The following is a 17,711-nucleotide window of genomic DNA, read 5'->3' as shown; positions in this document are numbered from 1 at the left end:
GGGCTGCAGTCACAGTGAGCATCAATGAGCAGAAGTGCCCAGGTGGGAATGCAAGGAGCTGGAGTCTGGTTATTACATGAATACTCACTTTATTAGTTTCTCTTAGAAGGCTTTACAAAGGAGTAATAAAAATATTCACACATGTTTTAGAAAGTTCCCTACACGAGACTTCAGCATCCACAGCAAAAAGGAAGGGCTGCTGGAAGAAAGAAACCAACAAAGCAAACCCAAACCCTAAAACTCCGTCCAATGGCAGAACGTTGTGTTCAAACAAAACCAGCCCCATCAAAATAATGGAGCTGAGATTGATCCAAGGCAACGCAAAGGCCTGCATGCTTAAAATATATGCCACTCAATGGTAGAGCCATGGAAGTCCCAGTAAGAAACAGCAACGCATCCATCATGGTAACACAACTGCTGTCCCCCTTTATCAAGGGCCAGTACTATCTGCCATGTAACCCCAATGGGGACACCTGTGTAATTCTATGTTAACCACTCCAGCTAAACAAAGTGGGGAAAGTTTGCCATCATAATGAAGGCTTTGTCCCATGAGAACTTCTGGACTCAGGGCCTGAAAACCTGCCTTTGCCAGAAGTCTGTAATTCCAGTCCATGTTGTTTTATTGATGCTCTTTCATGGAGCAGAACAGAATCAGGTGTCCGTCGTGTCAGCCAACAGCACAAATAATGCAGGCTCCAAACCCCAGCAGCAACACTGAGCTGAGCCCCAAAACTGCTCTGAGCTGGGGTAACTTGTACACTCAATACATCCTATGGATGGGAGTCGAGGTTTTAAGCTAAAGCACCCTCAATATAACAACTACTTTTGCTGCAAGAAAGCTTTTATTTCCTCCTTTCATATCATGCCTAAAGGAGTAGTGTCTCTTCTCCTGGAGGTTTACCACTGGGGTATGGGTTCATGTGCTGTCAGGCATTCAGACCTGCTGGGCTGCCCTGTGAGCATCCCAGGCCCTGGTGCTGTTCATCCCTTCCTAATTTCCAAAGCACTGATGAACAAAATAGGTTTGTTATGAAGAAAAAAGAAAGAAAAGGAAGTATTCCTCCCCCTCCGCCCAAAGTCATTGTCTGGTAGCTTAAAGAGTCCGTCAGCTTTAGGGTCTGTAGTACCGTAACTCAAGCAGCAGCCCTTGTGTCGTGGTGGTTTAACCCCCACCCCGTCGGGTACCCCAAACTTCTGCCAAACTCTCACTGGAGATCAGCGCTCAAATCCCAACCCGGCTCTTCTTCCACCTTCTTCAAGGCTTCCTTTGCACTTAAAACATTCCCATTGCTCAACAACTGTTAAATAATGACCCCATGCATCCCAGCATGGCTCCCAGCTACATTAAGTGTTTTCTCCCTTCACTGCAGCAGCCTGCTAAGTACGGGATAGAAATAAAGCCTAATACTATGCATGGAGTACTACCAGATCTTATATAGTAGATCTTGGAGCTTCTCTATGCCCTATGCCCAGACCCTCATACAGAACTCAATATCCACTTTGACTTCTCAAGCCAGACTTGGCTAATTAAGAACAAACCCAGCACATTTAAAATGCCTTCACCACTGCCAACGTGAGACAACGTAAGCACTGAGACAACAACAAAAGAATGCAGGCTGGTGGAAGGGAAAGCATCAGCAAAACCACATTTCATCCAGCACAAAACCTGCAAGAAAAAAGCATCTCAGCCAGGAAACCCAAACCTGCAGCCCCACAACCCTCCCTTGTTCCAGCGGTGGTTGGAGGGGGGTGAAGGCTTGAGTTTATTCCTATACAAAACCATCTGTTGTCTTTGGTGACCTGAGCACCCTTCTCTGGGGCAGGTCAGTGCTGCTGGTGCTGCTCCTCGGCGCTGCTCTGCTCCCTCCCCATTGGCAGCCATCAGCCCTGGGGGTCTGCGGTGCTTCGTGGAGGTTTTCATGCCGAGTTCATTGGAGAGCTGGCAGATCTCATTAACAGCTACGTGGGCTGAGGAGACTGAGGATGGAGGAGGAGAACTCAAATCGCTGCCACCCAGCTCTCAAGCAGCCGTTCAGCTCTCACATGGTCTGAATCCATCAGTCTTTGGTTCCTCCCAGGCACCTCAGTCGTTATAATGAGCTGCACCTCAGCCCTTCATCCCAACACTTCGCTGCCAAAGGGCTTGAAAAGCTGAGCAGTTTGGGCTGGGAAGCAAAGTTACCCAAACTGGAAGTAACAGCTGCGAGTTGGGACCTTCCCCTGACCCAGATGGATGGTTCCGAAGGGAGCAGACAGTCGTCTCAAAGCGCAGCCTGTTTCTTCTTTCCTCTACTGCTTTGAGTAGAACAGCTTCCTTCCTCGGTGCCATAAAAGCTTTCGACATCAAACTGTGTCATTCTGTTCCCCTCCCTTCTCTTCCTCTGCCCAAGAAATGGAACCAAAACCCAAAACCATCAAATAATGGGAGAGTTTGGCTGCGTCCCTTTCCATTTCCCCGCGGATCGCTTTAAAGCACCAAAGCTTCAGAAAGGGAAGTAATGTTAAAGTGCATTTACCACAGCAATAGTACCAGCACTAAAAGCTTTCCCCCTCACCCCTGTTCTCATCGCATCTGGGATAGATGAAAACCTTCCCGCGATTCATCCTCGTTGTACCTTGGAGTCTCGGTGTATCTGCATCTAATGATGATGCTGGAATAAAAGAAGCCCAGCATCCTGCTCCTGGCTAAACTCTACTCTGGAGCTTCTTTAGGTTTATTGGGCATGAGGATCCAGCATGCGGTGTATGTCTATTGGGTACTGCGTTTAAAACAGCTGCTGTGAAACTATCCCAGTGTGTGTGGGCAGGGGGGGGACGGGAGCAGGGAGGAGGAACCTCCATGAGCTCCACTGCTCCTCCATCTGCTTCAGTACTTGTTGATCCCAAAGATCCGCACTCCATGGAACTGAGGCAGTTTGGGGATCAGGACGCTCATCAGGGAGATGGTGTTGATGACGAAGTGTATCCGGTCGTACTTGGTGTAAAAGCTGGTTAGAAAATACCTGCAAAGAAAGAGAGAATGCAAAGAGACACTGAATGACAGCACGCCGTGTGCTCTGCCTCCCGCTTGCTTTGCTCCCCTGCAGCACTCACAGCACGATGGGCATGATGGTCAGGAACTTGCGGGATGCTGTGAACTGCACGCCATAATCCATCTGCTCCCAGTGCGTCAGCAGCCTCGCCTTGCCCTGGTCTGGCGTCTCAAAAGGGGTTCCTTTCACCGTGTGTAGGAAGATGTACATGCTCTGCAGAGAACACAGATACAGGGTGAGATGTGAGTGGTGTTACAGCCCCCCCCCCCAGCAATGGTTCAGCTTCAGACAGGGGAGCAATGAGGGGCTGTGTAAGATTGCAGCAGCACTTTGCTCCGCTAGAGGGATGCATCACCAGCGCTGTGAACCCAAAGCAGCCACAGGAAGCTGAGCTGGCTCTGCCTTGGCTGCTAAGAGCAACGCCTGCCTGGGCTGTAAGCAAAGGGAGCTGTGAGATTACAGCACTCGGGATTATTGCACTGTGCAGCAGCAATGCTCAGTGCTGTCTGAAAGTGCTGCTGGAGCTGCAGGCAGAAAGGATGCGTTGCTGTCTTATAGATAAGCAGTGTTGGGCTCAGCCCTGTCTTTAACACACAGCCCTCGCTGCCCTCAGCTCCCCTCTGTTCCCAAGGCCAAAGGTTGAGCAGGGCAAGGAGCTGGGTGAAATGCAGGCGGCTGTGCTGCACTCAGCCCCCAGCAGTCATAGCTCTGGGTTTATGTGTTCATGTATTTTTATATCACTGGAGATAAGACAAGCAATCCCAAGGATGGATTCACCACTGGGATGCTCTCAGATGTTAACATAAAGGACACGAAATTGATGGCCACAGCTCCAAAGTATTTTGCCTCTTTGAGCTGGGGTTGGCTTACCATGTTGTGAATGATGTTGGTAAGAGTCCAAACCACGGGGACGCTGAAGAAGGGGATGCTCAGGAGCACGACGTGCAGCAGCCCGATGCCAAGGATGTAGGACAGCCAGATGCCCCGGCTGTTCATCACGCGGGTGTTGGGGTTCACCTCGCTGTGTGCTGTTCCCACGTTCATATTGGCTCTTGTTTTCACCCCTCTGAAACAAAACCAGAGGCAGGTCCGTGCTCAGGTCACTGTTTTCATCCATGTTTCACAGCTTACTGGGGAGCTGAGAGCTGTCTTACCAATGATCAGGGATTACAGGAAAGAGCTGCTGTAATGCAGGATATCTTTGCACAGAGATCAGGGAAGGTCTTGCATAAAACACTCAGCCTGTTTCCCAAGGAAATAATACAGCCTGTCCCTTGCACAGCAGATCCCAAAGCAATGACTTCTCCCTGATGTTCAGCCTCGTGCTTTTGCTGCTTTGCTTTCCACAGCTGAAAACCAAAGCAAGCTGCTGTTCTGTCCAGCTCTTGGTCTCAGGAGGCGAGTCCACGCCAGATCTGACATTATGCTCTGGATGTTCCTGCCAGCTACTCCGAGTTCCCTTTCTAAGTGCTGGGCCTGGTTTGTTTCAGCAGCTGCTGTGCTCTGAGCCTGCCTGCTGCTCACTCACACAGCACGTGTGCAGCTCTGGGATGCTCGCTGCTGAGCTGATGGATGCTCCCATGTCTCTACTGCCACTCAGGGAGCTTCAGGTCTGGAATAGGTTTGTGTTTAGGAGGAAAGAGCCTCTGGATCTGCAGGTTGCTGGGTTAGTGGCTGTCAGCTCTGGGTACAAAGCAGCCTGGTAGGGGGGCAGGATTGGAGATGGAGGTCAGTGCTGGGAGAGCAGCTCCATCCTCAGTGTGGCCACAGCCCTGAATGACTCTCAGAAGGAAACATGGGGGTTGTGCTGAAGTCTAAGAGGAGGTGAAGATGTCCCACTATGGGGGGAAAGGGAAAAAGGGAAGGAAGAAAAGCAACCACCGCTGTGGAATGCGTAAACAGGAGAGCTGCCTGCCAGACAGGAGAAATAATCCTCCCAGATATTGGTGAGGCCTCAGCTGGAGTGATGTCCAGTTCTGCTGGAGGGAGTCCAGGGCAGAGCTGTGAGAATGAGCAGAGGTGTAGGAAAAACATGACCTGCAAGGCCACGCCGGAGGAAACGGCTTTGTTTAGTCTAGAGAACACTCAAAGGAGAGCTGATGGATGGACCCCAAATGCATGAAGGATCCCTGCAGAGAATGGGGACCAAACATGGGGTGAAGTGTGCAATGGGGGTTCAGAGCAATGCAGGAACACAGAGCTGATGTGGGATAAAGTGCAGCTTCTGTCTGGGATGAACCATGGCTCTAATGGCACTAAAAACCAATGAGCAACTGCTCCGTGCTGCTGTCTGCCAAGCAGGGCAGCTGTGCACTGCAGTGGGGTGGCAAAGGGCGAAGCTGAATGTGAAGCAATTCTCCTCTGCCTCAGTTTCCTCACTCGCTGCAGTGATTGGGGTGGTGAAGCTCTCATTAATACAGCACAGGAGGTTAATTTGTTCTTGCAAGAGAGCAGTGGGGAGGTCAAGCATTAGGCCACGCGATAACACTTTGTGTTCTTCCAATTTGGCCTTTTCCAGCTTAAAAAAGCCTTTCCTTGGTGAATCTTTTTCCATTTCCAGACTCGTGTTTGCAGCCCTGGCCTGAGCTCTTTGCTCACTTCAGATTGCACACTGAGCTTTGCACGTTATTGCACAAGCCCGGCTGAGAGCAAGCTCCCAAACACAGCTCCCAAACAAACACAGCTCCCATGCACAGCTCCCCGCCCCCAGCCCAGATCCCTCCTCGTTTGCTCTCTGATTTTACACTGGGGATTTATTCACCTGCAGACAGAAAGAAACCCCAAAGCCAACCACAAAAGCAGGAGGACGTCCAGGAGCTGCACTGCTCTGAGCTGCAACTTCCCAGCTGTGCAGTGTTGGGTCCTGGCAGGGCAACGTTCCCCCAGGCTGAGGGTGAAGGTCAGCGCCGTGCTGACGTCTGTGCTGAGCACAGCTGGATGTGAGCAGAGCCCTGCCATGGGGGATTGGGGCCTTTCCTCACTGCTCACACTGACACACACATGGGTCCCGCTGCTGTTCTGCCCTGTGGCACAACTGACACCAGCACTTCACACTCACGTTGTTGTCGTGACCCACAGCCCCCATAGAGCAGCCCGTGCATCCCTCACCTCCTGCTTTGCCCCCAAAGGAGCATCCCCACCTCCTGCTCCGTTCTGCCACCCAACAAACACATCACCCCGGTTGCTGTGCTGGCTCCGCAGCTCCTGCATGGGGCTTTATCAGAGCGCTGCAGAGATGGGGAGGGCGGCAGGTGCTTATCTCGGTCGATCTGCTCGTTCCCAGCCACGCAGGAGATTCCGATCCGACGGCCGGAGCCGCGATCCCAATCTCTGGCAGCAGCAAATCCCCAACTCCCGAGAGAACGAGTATTTCAAAGCCTTCCTTTGCAAGATGGCAACGCCGTTTGAACGGGCGGATCGGAGACGGCAGCAAACACGGCCGGGATCGGACGGCGGTGGGAAACGGCCGCGGGGTGGGAAACTCCGCACACAAAGGAAGCGCTACAAGTGAACGAGCTCGGTGCGACCCGGAGCTGCACACAAAGCCCTGGCCCCATCCCAACAGCGGCACGGCTCGGCTCGGCACAGCACGGCACAGCACGGCACAGCACGGCACAACACGGAACGGCTCGGCACGGCACAGCACGGCTCGGCCCTCTGCCCCGCAGCGCCCACCGAGCCCCGCTCCCACCGCCCGACCCTCCCCGTCTCCCATCCCCGACGGCCCCGCAGCGCGGAGCTGCACCGCGTGCCCCGCACAACCGGCCGGTCCCGCACCCGGCCCGCACTCACCGCCCGGCCCGGATCCTCCAGCCCCGGCTCGGCCCGGGATCTCCGCCGTTCTCCCGGCGGACACCTCGGCACGGCCCGCCCCGCCGCCCGGCACCACGGGAGCTGTAGTGCGGCAGCGCCGTGCGGGGATGGAGGGGGGCGGTGCGGGAGCGGAGCTGTGCGGGGCAGCGCTGCGCCGTGACGGTACAGCGGGGCGGCCGGGGGGTCCTTGTGCCCTTTGGGGTCGGTGCTGTGCGTGCTCTGCTCCGGTGTTGGTTCGCTTCTCTTGTTGTAGCCATAATTAACGGCCCGTGATGCGTGAAGCACCGCGCGGTGTTCGGGTGTAACATGGAAATGGAGTTAATTTGCGGATTAACCAGGGAAGAGAGTGATGCAGAGTTATACTGAGTTACACCCACTGAACGTAGCACAGTGTGTGCTGCTGGCTGAGCAGCTTTAGCTCTTGGGGTTCATTGGAGTTTTGGGTGGGAATATCGGGATGTCGGCTCCAGCTGTTGGCATTTCGGATCCCCTGCATTTTGTGCATGGAGGGATGCGGTCACCTCAGCACCTGCAGCCCTGCTATCCGTGCTATCGGTGCTCAGTGACCCCGCATCTCGGTGCATGCACTGCACCATGCATGGCTGAGGGCCGGGGGCTGCATTGTTGGGTACCATCTGTCCCCGGCCTTTGTCAGCGCATCCATCGCTGCTCTCCCCACGTGCAGCCATCTGTGCAGGCTTTGTGCACGCTCAGCTCCTGCCGGGGAGCAGCGGAGGGTGCAGAACGGCGGAGCCGCTCGGCGGGGTGTTTTTCAGGCAGCTTTGAGGTCGTTCGGTGCTGAAGCCCCCAACCCCCCCCCACCAGCTGCTCGTAGAGCTCAGCGCCTCGTGTGCGCCCTCATGGGCCGGAGGATGGATCCGGCACATCGCTGCTGCTGGGTGGGACCGGGGCATCCTGAGCATCACACAGCAGCATCTCCCTGCCCACAGACACAGCTTCCCCTGCCGGCTGCTCCTGGAGGACCTCGGCCTTGTGGGGACCTGGAAAACCCACCCGCATCGTCCCGGTGCTGCAGGGATGCTGTAGCGGAGGCGGGATCCCTCGGGAGCAGCCCTGCTTTGCAGGGGAGCCACGCACACGGCAGCTCTATTTTTATCCCCTCTCCTGCCTGGCTGAGCAGCTCCCTCTGCGCGGTGACATCTAATTTAGCAGCTTCCCCACACCCCGCTGACTCCGCACGTGAGGGGGAAGCACAATGCGGCGGCTATTTTTAAACGCCCATAAATATTAATCCCACTCGGTGATGCTGCAGCAGCTTCTCTCGCTGCTGGTGGGAGTGCAGGGCGGGCATCCTCTCCCTGGGCTCCCCAGCCTGCATTTATCCCCCCCCTCCCAGGGAACCCCAGCGTTTGGGGGTGCAGTGGTCCTTGGGGGGGGGGGGATTAGGGCCAATGCTTGGACTGTGCAGTGGGGTCCACACTCCCCTTCTGTTTGCTGGCCCCCGATGCTGGCTCTATAGAGCCGTGGTGGCAGGGAGGAGCTGATGCTGGCTGATTTTAGCCAGCCGTGCCGCTGCAGCAATGGGAAGGGGTCTGCACAGGGCTGTGCTGCACTGCAGCCTCGTGTTTTTGGGCTCTGCGTGATGTGGGAAGGATGGAGACCCTGTGGCATCGCTGCTGGGGTGAATGGGGCTTCTCCAGCCAAGCAGGGAGAGATGAATGGGCTGAGGGCCTGGGAGCAGCCAGTGCTTCCCCAGCTTCAGTCCCGGCCCCATCCCAGCACAGTGTGGGTCTCTGCTCCAGCCTCAGGTGGGGGCACGGATCTTCCTCCTGCCAGCACCGGATGGGAGCGGACCCACACGGTGTGTGCCGACCTCTGGGCCCACAGACCCGCACTGGCAGCCCCGCACCGGGCCTGGCTCCAGCCGTGCTGTGCTCGGGGCGGCTGCCGTCAGGTTGTGTTCTGCTAATGGGGCCGAGACGCAGCCCAGGCGCCTCGTAACCCGTTTATCCTCCCCGAGCAGCGGGGGAGTCTCAGCGCACGGTCTCACCAAGGAGAGCCGCGGACCAACGTCCTTGTTGGCAGCACGGCAAGGGCACGGCCTTCGGCCCCACGTCCCCGGAGCCCGGTGTGCCGTAGGGACGAGCCCCAGTACCAGCTGCCCGCTGGGGGCGGCCCCGGACCGGAGCACCGGAGCCCGGTAACGGCGGCCGCTCTCCATGGTCCTGAGCCGGCCTCGGTGCCGGTCCACTCGCCGGTCCACCGAACCCTGGGCTGGGCGGCTCGCGGCAGGGCTGGGGACCCGCACCGGTACCCGCAGGGCTCCGCCCGCCTCGCTGCCCGCCGCGGCTCGGGTTTCCCCGAGTAAGCGATGCCGGTGCCGACGGGAGGCGGCGGGCAGGGGGGGGTCACGCTCCGTGGCGGAGGGGGGAGAACCGGGGGGCGATTCCGCTCTCTCTGGGGCGGTGGGGAACGGGGGCAGCCCCGGGCTGCGGGGAGCGGAGGGAAGGCAGAGCCCGGCTCCGGACAGCGCCGTTCCCACAAGGGGTCCCGGGGATCCCGAATGCTCCGTTGGTTGTGACCGCCCAGAGCCCCGAGCTTGGGGGGTCCCGGACGCTCCCGGCGGGGTTCTCCCCGTGTCCCCCCAGGAAGGAGTCCCGCGGCTCAGCCTCGACACGAACCGGGGGTGGACGGGAGCCGGGGGCGAGGCGGGGGTGCCAGGAGCCGTGCAGCCCCCCCGGCGGGGCGGGCCGGGGGCGGGGAGCCCCGGGGAGGCCCGGCCGGTGGAGCCCGCCCACCGGCCCCGCCGCCGCCGCCGCCGCCGGCTCCGGGCCCGCCGCGCTGCGCGGGGCGCGGCCGCTCCGGCCCGGGGCGCGGGGCCGCTCCGTCGCCGCGGGGTGCGCACGGCAGGTGAGTCCGCACCGGGAACCCGCAGCCCGGTGCTCCCCGGTACTCTCCCGCTTCGGGAGGGGCAGGGCGGGAGGCGGCGGGCGGGGTCGGGGGGGGGGTCCCCGGCAGCGCCGCGCTGAGCTTCCCCCGGGGAATTACCGGGGCTTCCCTCGCCCGCAACGCCCCCGGTGCGGAGCGCAGCCGGAGCTGGAGCGGGGCCGGGGGGAACCCCGGGCATCCCCGGCTGTTCCAGGTGCACGGCGGCTCCTGCTGCTCGCACAGCCCCGACCCCAACGCTGCCGTCCCCGGCATCTCCACGGCTGGGCAGGAGCTGCCCTCGGTGCCGCGCGTGGTCCGGAGAGCCGCGATAGGAGCCCCGTGACCCCCCCGTGGGGTCCTCGAGAACCTCATCCCCCCGGGGGGCTTCCTCAGCTCCCGGTTCCTTCCCGAATCACCGATCCCGGCTCATTTGGATCCGTTTCAGCCGTTCCCAGTCCCGGGCTCAATCCTCGGGTTACTTCTGGCAGCCTTGGGGGGATGGTTTCCCGTCCGTGCGGCGGTGCCGGTGTGGGGCTGATGGTGCCGGTGTGGGGCTGATGGTGCCGGTGTGGGGCTGATGGTGCCGGTGTGGGGCTGGCGGTGCCGGTGTGGGGCTGATGGTGCCGGTGTGGGGCTGATGGTGCCGGTGTGGGGCTGGCGGTGCCGGTGTGGGGCTGGCCGTGCCGGTGTGGGGCTGGCGGTGCCGGTGTGGGGCTGATGGTGCCGGTGCCCTCCGGCTGCTCTGAGCTCTGTTCCCCTCTCGGGGCTGCCCGCAATGGGGTTCTCGGGGTCGTCTCCGTGCAGGCGCGACCTTGGGGCGTCTTGGTGCAGCTGCACCGAGTTACGGCGCCGAGCAGAGAACAGACAGAGCTGTGCCCGTGCCCCAGCCCAGCCCCGGCAGCCCCCCCCCCACAGCCCCAACAGCCCCCGGGATGGCTCTGGGGGGAGCTCAGGACCCCAGCCCCCAAAGAGCCGCCTCCACAGGTGGGGAGAAGGACATGGGACACCTCCACCCCGGGGCTGCCTGTGCTGGGCAGGGCTGTCACAGTGGAGCTGTGCTGCCAGGCTGCCCTTCCATGCCCCTGTCATTGATTGTAGGATGCTCGCAGGGTTTTTGCATCCTGCCTTGATTGCGCCGCTGCCCCTCAGCGCGGTGGGAGCTGTGCAGGGGAAGGTTGAGCAGCTCGTGCCCTCGGACGTGGCCTTATCTGCTGCCACCACCCTGGGAACTCGCTAAGAGCTCAGCTCCTGTGAATTTCCTTTTTCTGTTTTTTGTTTCTTTCCTGCTGACGTTTTTCCCCTCCGGAATAAAGGGCTGGATGGGGACCATGGTTACGGGGTGGTGTGGGCAGCTGGCCCTGGGGCCGGCGTGGCACCGTGCAGGGCACAGCACAGCCACCCCCCTGCCCCAGCACCCTCCAACCCGACACCCCATAGAAAACACGGCACCTGCCCACATCAGCCCTGGCAGCTCTGGGGAGCGGATCCCCCGAGCCAGCATCCAGCCTCCATCGACCCCTCGCTGCTGGGGAACCTGCTGGCTGCCTGCTGTCCCCTGGGCCCTGCCTGCAGCTCTCCCGGAGCTCTGCAGGATGCGCTGGCTTCAGGCAGCTCGCACTGCCGGTGACCTTGGCGGGGATCTCACCCCCGCCTCCGGCTCAGCCCGAGCCGTGGCCGTTTGTTACAGCCCAGCTGCTGCACAGGAGACGTGCGGTGGCTCAGCCCCTCGGGAACTAATCCCGCAGCGCAGGAGCCCCGTGAGCTGCCGCTGGTTGTGGGGGGGACCAGCAAACCGCGCTGCCCGCCCCCCATCCCCATCCCGCTGGGAGCAGCGGGTGGGCGCAGTTCCCCTTGGGCACCTCAGCCTGACGCTGTGCCTTTGGTGTCCCCAGATGTGCCTCCTGCAGCCCGAAGCACCGCGGGTGAGAGACGAGGGGCCGGCGGCTGCGTGACGGAGCTGGACCGGCACCACGGCACCACGGCAGCGGCGGAGCGGAGCGTCCTGCGCCCCACAGCCATGGGGCTGCTCGTGCAGGGCGTCCTGCTGCTGTCCTGCCTGCACGCCGCCGCCTTCCCCAGGGGATGCTACCCCTCGGAGGAGGAGGGGCTGAAGACCTTCCGCTGCAGCAACGCCCGGCTGACAGAGGTCCCCAAAGACATCCCCAACGACACCAACAAGCTCTACCTGGACTCCAACCGCATCCCTTTCCTGCCCCGCGATGCCTTCCGGGACCTGCCGCTGCTGCTGGAGCTGGACCTGTCCCATAACGCTATTGCAGCCATTGAGAGCGGGGCGTTCCGCGGGCTGGCCGACCACCTGCGCTCTCTGGACCTGTCCTCCAACAGGCTGGTGTCGCTCAGCAAAGACGTCCTGAGCAACGTGAAGGCCAAGGTGAATCTGTCCAACAACCCCTGGCTGTGTGACTGCCGCCTGCAGGAGCTGATCCGAGCCGTGGACCTGGTGGCAGGATCCTCTACCGGCATCGTCTGCGACTCGGCGCTGCAAGAGGAGCACGTGGGCAAAGCCTTCGTGCAGGTGATCACCGACACGGACTTCTGCAACGTGTATAAAAAGACCACAGACATTGCCATGCTGGTCACCATGTTCGGCTGGTTCGCCATGGTGATCTCCTACCTGGTGTACTACGTCAGGCAGAACCAGGAGGACGCGCGGCGGCACTTGGAGTACCTCAAATCGCTGCCCAGCAAACAGCGGCACTCGGAGGAGTCGTCCACCATCAGCACCGTGGTGTGAGCGGGGCTGGGGGAGGTGGGACGTCATGGCAGCCCTGGGGAGTGGTGTCCAATGGGGGCAGCGAGAGAACTCGGCCGTGGTGGGGAGTGATAATGGGGTCCCAGTTCTTGGTTCCAGGCAATGTGAGAAGGGAGAACTGAGTGTGCCCCCACCACGCGGCACCGCTCCGGATGTTGGGACTTGGTGTGGAACTGATTTCCTTTGTAGCCATCCCCGGTTTGTGGGTGACATTGAGGTTTTAACCCCTCCTGTTTGCCCTGGGGATGTTCCTGGAGCTGTGGGGCAATGAGGGGTCAGGGCTGTGGGGTGGATAGATGGGGATGGGGGATGTTGTGGTGGGGAGTGGATCCAGCTCCCACCTCCTGAGCTGGAGCTGCCGCCCCATTGCTGCTGATGGGCACCAGGGGTGAAGCAGGGACCCCCCCTCTAAGTGTTAAGGTGAAAATGGGATCAGAACCCCCGGGCTGTGCCCTGTGCTGATGGCGGTGGGTGCTGACGGGGGTCTGAGGACACACGGGGTCGGTGCTTTGGGTCAGTGCACCCCCCTGCGGCTCCGCTCTCTCTCAAGGACTCACGGCTGCGACCACTCACTGTGACAGCGCTGGGATGGGGCAGAGGCAGCTGCTCCTCCTCCTCCTCCCACTCCCTGCGCCGCTGCCAGGAGCCCAAACGTCCCCTCGGCCCCACATGTCCCTTTCTGACACTCTCCATTGGGCTCCTGGGGTTGGCATCAGGGATGGGGCACACAGGGTCCACGTGGAGCCGTGGGGTGAAGGCAGCCCATTGCCTGCTCCTTTGGCTCCCGTCTCTGGTTTTGTCCTTTTTTAAACCAACTGAAGCTCAACTGCCTTAATTCACCAAGAGCACCAACCAAAGCTGCACCAACACCTCCTGCAGCGCCTGCCCCACACATCTGGGGCTGGCAGGGCTCGGGCCCCCTCCATCCCTCCAGTGCCCGGTGCCTATGGACGGGGCTGTAGGGAGCGGTGCCCGCACCCTCCACAAGTGCCTACACCCCCAGCACAGCCCCAATGCACAAACAACCTCGTCTCAGCCCTCTGCCCCCTCCCCATGTTGGAGAACAGGGGTGGGGGGGGGAACCGGACCGAGCCCCCGGGGCACCATCTCCCAAGGAGTGTTTTGTTTAAGGGACCTTTTACGTTCTTACTTTATATGACAATAAATTGGCTTTTACTTTGGAGACTGTGGTGGTCGTGCCTCACACCAGTGCTGCTCATGTCGGGGACCCCCAGTGACCCCCCCCCAGCCATGAGGAGGGGATGAAGGTGCCTGTATCTCTGTCATACCTGCAGGGCTCTGCTGCTGGTGGGGCTCTCAGAAACAGGACACTGCAGGTAACTCTATCTTGGCTTGGAATTAATGAGCCCTGGTGGCTCAGGTCACCTCACCGTGCTCCATCCTCGTGGCTGCTGCACTGCTCCCTGCCCACCCACCCCCATCAGAGCAGAGCAGGGCCATAATGTGACCCAGGGGTCAGGGCTGATCCGTCCCCATTCTCCCTATGAGGTCAGCAGCGCTGTGCTGAGAGGGGGCACCAGGAGGTGTGTGATCCCAGTCCTAAAGCAGAGCGACAGCTCCAGCTTGCAGGACCTCACCCACCCCCTCACCCGGCTGCCCCCGGCCCCAAGCAGATGGCAGCAGCCCCATAAGCAGATTGCAGCCCCCCCTGCTCCTGCTGGTTCCCCCTGTGGGGTTGTGTAGCACCGGGCTGCTGGCTGGGGGTGTCCCTGGCACCCACCTTTGTGGTGCTGCCCCATGGAGCATCCTCCAGCCCCCGTCCCAGTGCCCCCACTTTGCTCCTGGCCTGGCTGCTATTGGGATGGGTGGAGTGGGATCAGGATGGGTCCTCCCAGCACCTTGGAACGTTGAGTTCTGGGTGATTTGTTTCTGTCTATGCTCCAGATTTACCAGCTGGGATCAGTGATGGCCGAGTGAGCAGTGTCCTGTCAGCCCCATATCTCTGTTATGATGCTGTGGCTGCAGTGCAGCCCTTCGTTAGCAGCACCTCTAATGGCCCCAGATTCTGTCCCAGGGTTGGGGGTGCTGTGTTTGCAGCAGGGGCTGCATTGGATGGTGAAGCAAATCCCTTTGGGTTTTGGCACCACCAGGTCCTGAGCCTCCCAGTGATTGGATTTAGCAGAGGGAAGGAAGGATGCCTGAGAGTTTAATTTCCACAATTATACAAAATATTTATCAATAATTAGAACGGATGGTGGCAATTAAGCAGTGATGAAGGCCGACCCACACTTTGCCAGCAGCCCTCCAGCTCCGGTGGATCGTATTTAGTTCTTTTCAACACACAGAGAAAAATCCATTTACTGCAGCACTGCTGCCAACAGCGACTCATGGCGATGCAAAGGGAGCATTAATCCCTCCAGGCTGCCCTTATGGGGACGGGGCTGAGAGGAGAACATGGGCAGGCAGAGGGTTGAGAGCACTGCGGGTCCATAGGGGAGGTGTGGGGGAGGTTTGAGGGAGGTTTTGGGTAGAATCTGGGGTAGATTTGGGGTGGATTTGGAGAGGATTACAGGGAGAGTTGGGGGTGTTTAGGAGGGCATTCTTGGAGAGGGTTTTAGGAGGACTCTGGAGCCTTTCTGTGGGTACATGGGGAGGTTTGTGGGGGCTGAGACCCTCCCTGGGAGCTGTTGGGGCTGTGGGAGAGAAAAGTCCCTGTCCTGTAGGTGTGCACTGTGTCCTGCATGCTCTGATGGCACCGACTCCTCTGCAGTGTGAAGCCCAAAGGTTTGATTCACTTTTCCATGTTCTTAAGGCTGAGTTGTTGAGGGAGTTTGCTCCAACCCCACAGCTTTAAATGGGGGTAGGGGGGGGTGGTGAACCCTGAATGGTGCTCAGTGCCCCCCTGCTGCTTCCTCACCTGACAGCTGATGGCTGTGACGTTCCTCTGCTGGCAATGAGGAGCTCAGGGAGCAGAGCCCTTCTGCTGCGTCCCCCCGAGCGGCGTGGGGTCCATTTGGCAGCAGTGGCAGCCACCCCACGGGCCGTTCAGATGCACATGATGATGATCCTATGATATTCTATGACATCTTCTCCATCAGCACCGAATAAGCGATGATTCCTTAAAGCTCTGAGCACCGTCTGTGCCCACACGGCCTTCTGCTGCCCGGCTGTCAGCACGGATAAGCTGAACTGGGCAGAATCTGGTTGTTTTTTTGGATGAATACCCACAGAGGGATGGCTGGGTGCTGTGGGGAGTCACTGAGAGGGAGCTGCTCTTCTGTGTGAGCTGGCACTGCACAGAGCCAGGCTGATGGTGCAGAGCTCTATGGCTGAGTGTGGGTTCAGTCCCCTGTGGTCTGAGCTGGAGCTGCTGCATGGTGGGACCTCAGGGGCTGCTCAGCTTCCATAGGGGCTGGGAACTCTCCTGTGCCCCCTGGGGGGGTTTGGGGGCAGACAGGAGGGCGGCAGGTCTGTTGAATGGATGGAGTTCTGTGCTGTGGGATGGGTGGGAAGGCAGCACTTCTGGGGATGGACTGAGAGCACTGGGAGTGGAATCTGTCCTAATGCTGCTTAATGAGCAAAAGAATCGATTGCAGATACAGCAGCTTGCCTTCCAAAGTGGACAGGAGCAAAATCTTTGCTGAGCAGAGAGCTCTCCTGTTATCTCGGGGCTTTGAAAGCTCTTATCTCGACCCGCTGCTGATCCTGGGAGCTCGCAGCTGCTGTGCAGTGAGTGGGGCCGTGCCACAGGTACTTGAATGGAGGGAGGGAAGGGCGCAGAGGAAAACAAAGGGAAGCGCTTTAGTGTTCCTAAATGGTGAGGATTTGGTACTTCACACCTCTGAGTAACTCATGGGATTGTGGCACAAATAACCTCATCCTGCTCTTTGTCCTCAGAGCACAGTGTGGTGGTTGGGGTCACCCCCAGGGAGCAGCAGCGGCTTCGTGACACACACACATTGCTTGACCCTGAATGAACGCCCCATTTTATGCCTGAATACAGGAAATGCAGGAGGGGTGTGTGAGCGGAGGAGCTCAGCTGCTGCTCAGGCTGCACGTAGAGCTCCAGGACCAGCAGCTCGGCACCAAGAGGCCACCAGAAAAACAACGCTGCTTTCCCACCTCTGGTCTCTTCATTCTGTTCCACATTCACGGGCAGGACGTGGCTCCGTACCCCACTCTGCGTTGCCCCACACACGGCCTGCATCTGCCAGAGCTATTGGGGCTGTACGTCCCAGGGCTGCACACCACTGCAAAGAGAAACAGAGAGCATCAACCTCCCCAAAGGCTGAATGGGAACCCCCAGCACCGATGGCTGAGTGCCCTCTGATGGCAGCAATGGGACCCAATGGATGCCCTGTTACCGCAGCAGCCAGCGCAGCTCCGGTGGGTGATGTTGTTCCTCCCAAAGCCTGGACGGCAGCTGTCGATGGAGGTCACTGACAAGCTGCCCTCCACGTAATGGATGGTGGGAACAGCCCGAAATTGGTGCTTCAGGGCGTATGTCTGCTTCCTGAAGAACTCCCTTATTCGATCCTTTGCCTGAAGTGCAGAAATGGGGAGGAAAGGAAGAGAAGAATCCATGGGTTAGGGGTTAAAAAAGGCTTAACGGAGGGGGAAAGGAAAGCAGGGCTGGGGACAGGCAGCCCATGGGAAGGTGGAGGTAACCCAGCTCAGAGCTCAGTGCTTCACATTGCATTCCATTTACTGAATGGCAGATATGAGGTTTGGGCCAGAGAACAGAAGATCTGCTGATGGAAATGTTTGTATCCGATTCCTTACACGGCAGACGGAACCCTTTTCTGTTTTTTAAGTGGATCAGTCTGACCTTTTAAAGGCAAATTCCCATCCGGAATTGAATTATCTGAGCTCCATCAGCTGCCAGTGCATTAATCCCAGTGATTAATCCCAATCCCAGCTCTGAGGCTGACGGGTGACCCCACGGCAGGGCAGGGGGTTGGGGTGCAGAGGGTCCAGATGGCACAGAACCTCCTGAGCTCTGCGGTTCGTGGCGTCGTCACAGTCCCGAGGGAGGCGGTAGCAGAGATCTTCCCATCCCGGAGCGAAGGGATTCACTGCGGGGGGAGGGAGATGGATGGCGGTGGGTGTTCCCTGGGGAACCCCCTGCAGCCAAAGTCCTGCCGGAGCCTTTGGGTTCGTTTCAGGAGGAAATGGGATTCTGCGCTGTTTGCTGGTCAACCCCTCACACGCCCCCCCCCCCCCCCCCATCCCCTTCGTTTCCC

General features: G+C 59.2%; 3 protein-coding genes across 4 annotated transcripts in view; 1 reads left to right on the top strand and 2 right to left on the bottom strand.

Annotated features, from left to right (window-relative positions):
* Window positions 1–72: 72 nt before the first annotated feature.
* ORMDL3 (ORMDL sphingolipid biosynthesis regulator 3) lies at window positions 73–6,901 on the bottom strand. Of its 2 annotated transcripts, none has more exons than XM_015885895.3 (4): window positions 6,825–6,901; window positions 3,903–4,098; window positions 3,094–3,245; window positions 73–3,002 (listed from the first exon to the last, which is right to left on the bottom strand). In XM_015885895.3, exons 2-4 carry the CDS (start codon window positions 4,074–4,076, stop codon window positions 2,867–2,869), a joined length of 462 nt encoding a protein of 153 aa, XP_015741381.2. In that variant the 5' UTR covers window positions 4,077–4,098; window positions 6,825–6,901; the 3' UTR covers window positions 73–2,866. The 2 variants fall into 2 exon arrangements, with proteins under 2 accessions (XP_015741381.2, XP_085388681.1); XM_085532555.1 differs by lacking the exon at window positions 6,825–6,901 and adding an exon at window positions 4,187–4,301.
* Window positions 6,902–8,882: 1,981 nt separating this feature from the next.
* Window positions 8,883–13,690, top strand: LRRC3C (leucine rich repeat containing 3C). The gene is made up of 2 exons (XM_032440916.2): window positions 8,883–9,716; window positions 11,627–13,690. Exons 1-2 carry the CDS (start codon window positions 9,026–9,028, stop codon window positions 12,487–12,489), a joined length of 1,554 nt encoding a protein of 517 aa, XP_032296807.2. The 5' UTR covers window positions 8,883–9,025; the 3' UTR covers window positions 12,490–13,690.
* A 2,904-nt stretch (window positions 13,691–16,594) lies between these two features.
* Window positions 16,595–17,711, bottom strand: part of ZPBP2 (zona pellucida binding protein 2) — a 3,891-nt gene continuing 2,774 nt past the window's right edge. Inside the window, exons 6-8 of the mRNA XM_015885968.3 lie at window positions 17,458–17,543; window positions 16,833–17,010; window positions 16,595–16,718 (exon numbers count right to left, since the gene is read on the bottom strand). Of these exons, the coding sequence (XP_015741454.1) occupies window positions 16,618–16,718; window positions 16,833–17,010; window positions 17,458–17,543 (365 nt within the window). The 3' untranslated portion in view covers window positions 16,595–16,617. The remainder of the gene's footprint in view (window positions 16,719–16,832; window positions 17,011–17,457; window positions 17,544–17,711) is intronic.

Source organism: Coturnix japonica, unplaced genomic scaffold (assembly GCF_054131305.1).
Source record: "Coturnix japonica strain WE unplaced genomic scaffold, WE-NBRP24 Scf049, whole genome shotgun sequence".
Classification (NCBI taxonomy): Eukaryota; Metazoa; Chordata; class Aves; order Galliformes; family Phasianidae; genus Coturnix; species Coturnix japonica.
This window is presented reverse-complemented; position numbering and strand designations above follow the sequence as displayed.

What these genes read in the sequence shown, in the direction of transcription:
- LRRC3C (XM_032440916.2), top strand. Translation starts at nt 9,026, where the DNA reads ATGGTCCTGAGCCGGCCTCGGTGCCGGTCCACTCGCCGGTCCACCGAA. An exon ending in CCGCGGGGTGCGCACGGCAG is followed by an intron (nt 9,717 to 11,626) that starts GTGAGTCCGCAC and finishes TGGTGTCCCCAG; the next exon opens with ATGTGCCTCCTGCAGCCCGA.
- ORMDL3 (XM_015885895.3), bottom strand. Translation starts at nt 4,076, where the DNA reads ATGAACGTGGGAACAGCACACAGCGAGGTGAACCCCAACACCCGCGTG. An exon ending in CCAACATCATTCACAACATG is followed by an intron (nt 3,246 to 3,902) that starts GTAAGCCAACCC and finishes TGTTCTCTGCAG; the next exon opens with AGCATGTACATCTTCCTACA. An exon ending in ACCATCATGCCCATCGTGCT is followed by an intron (nt 3,003 to 3,093) that starts GTGAGTGCTGCA and finishes CTTTCTTTGCAG; the next exon opens with GTATTTTCTAACCAGCTTTT.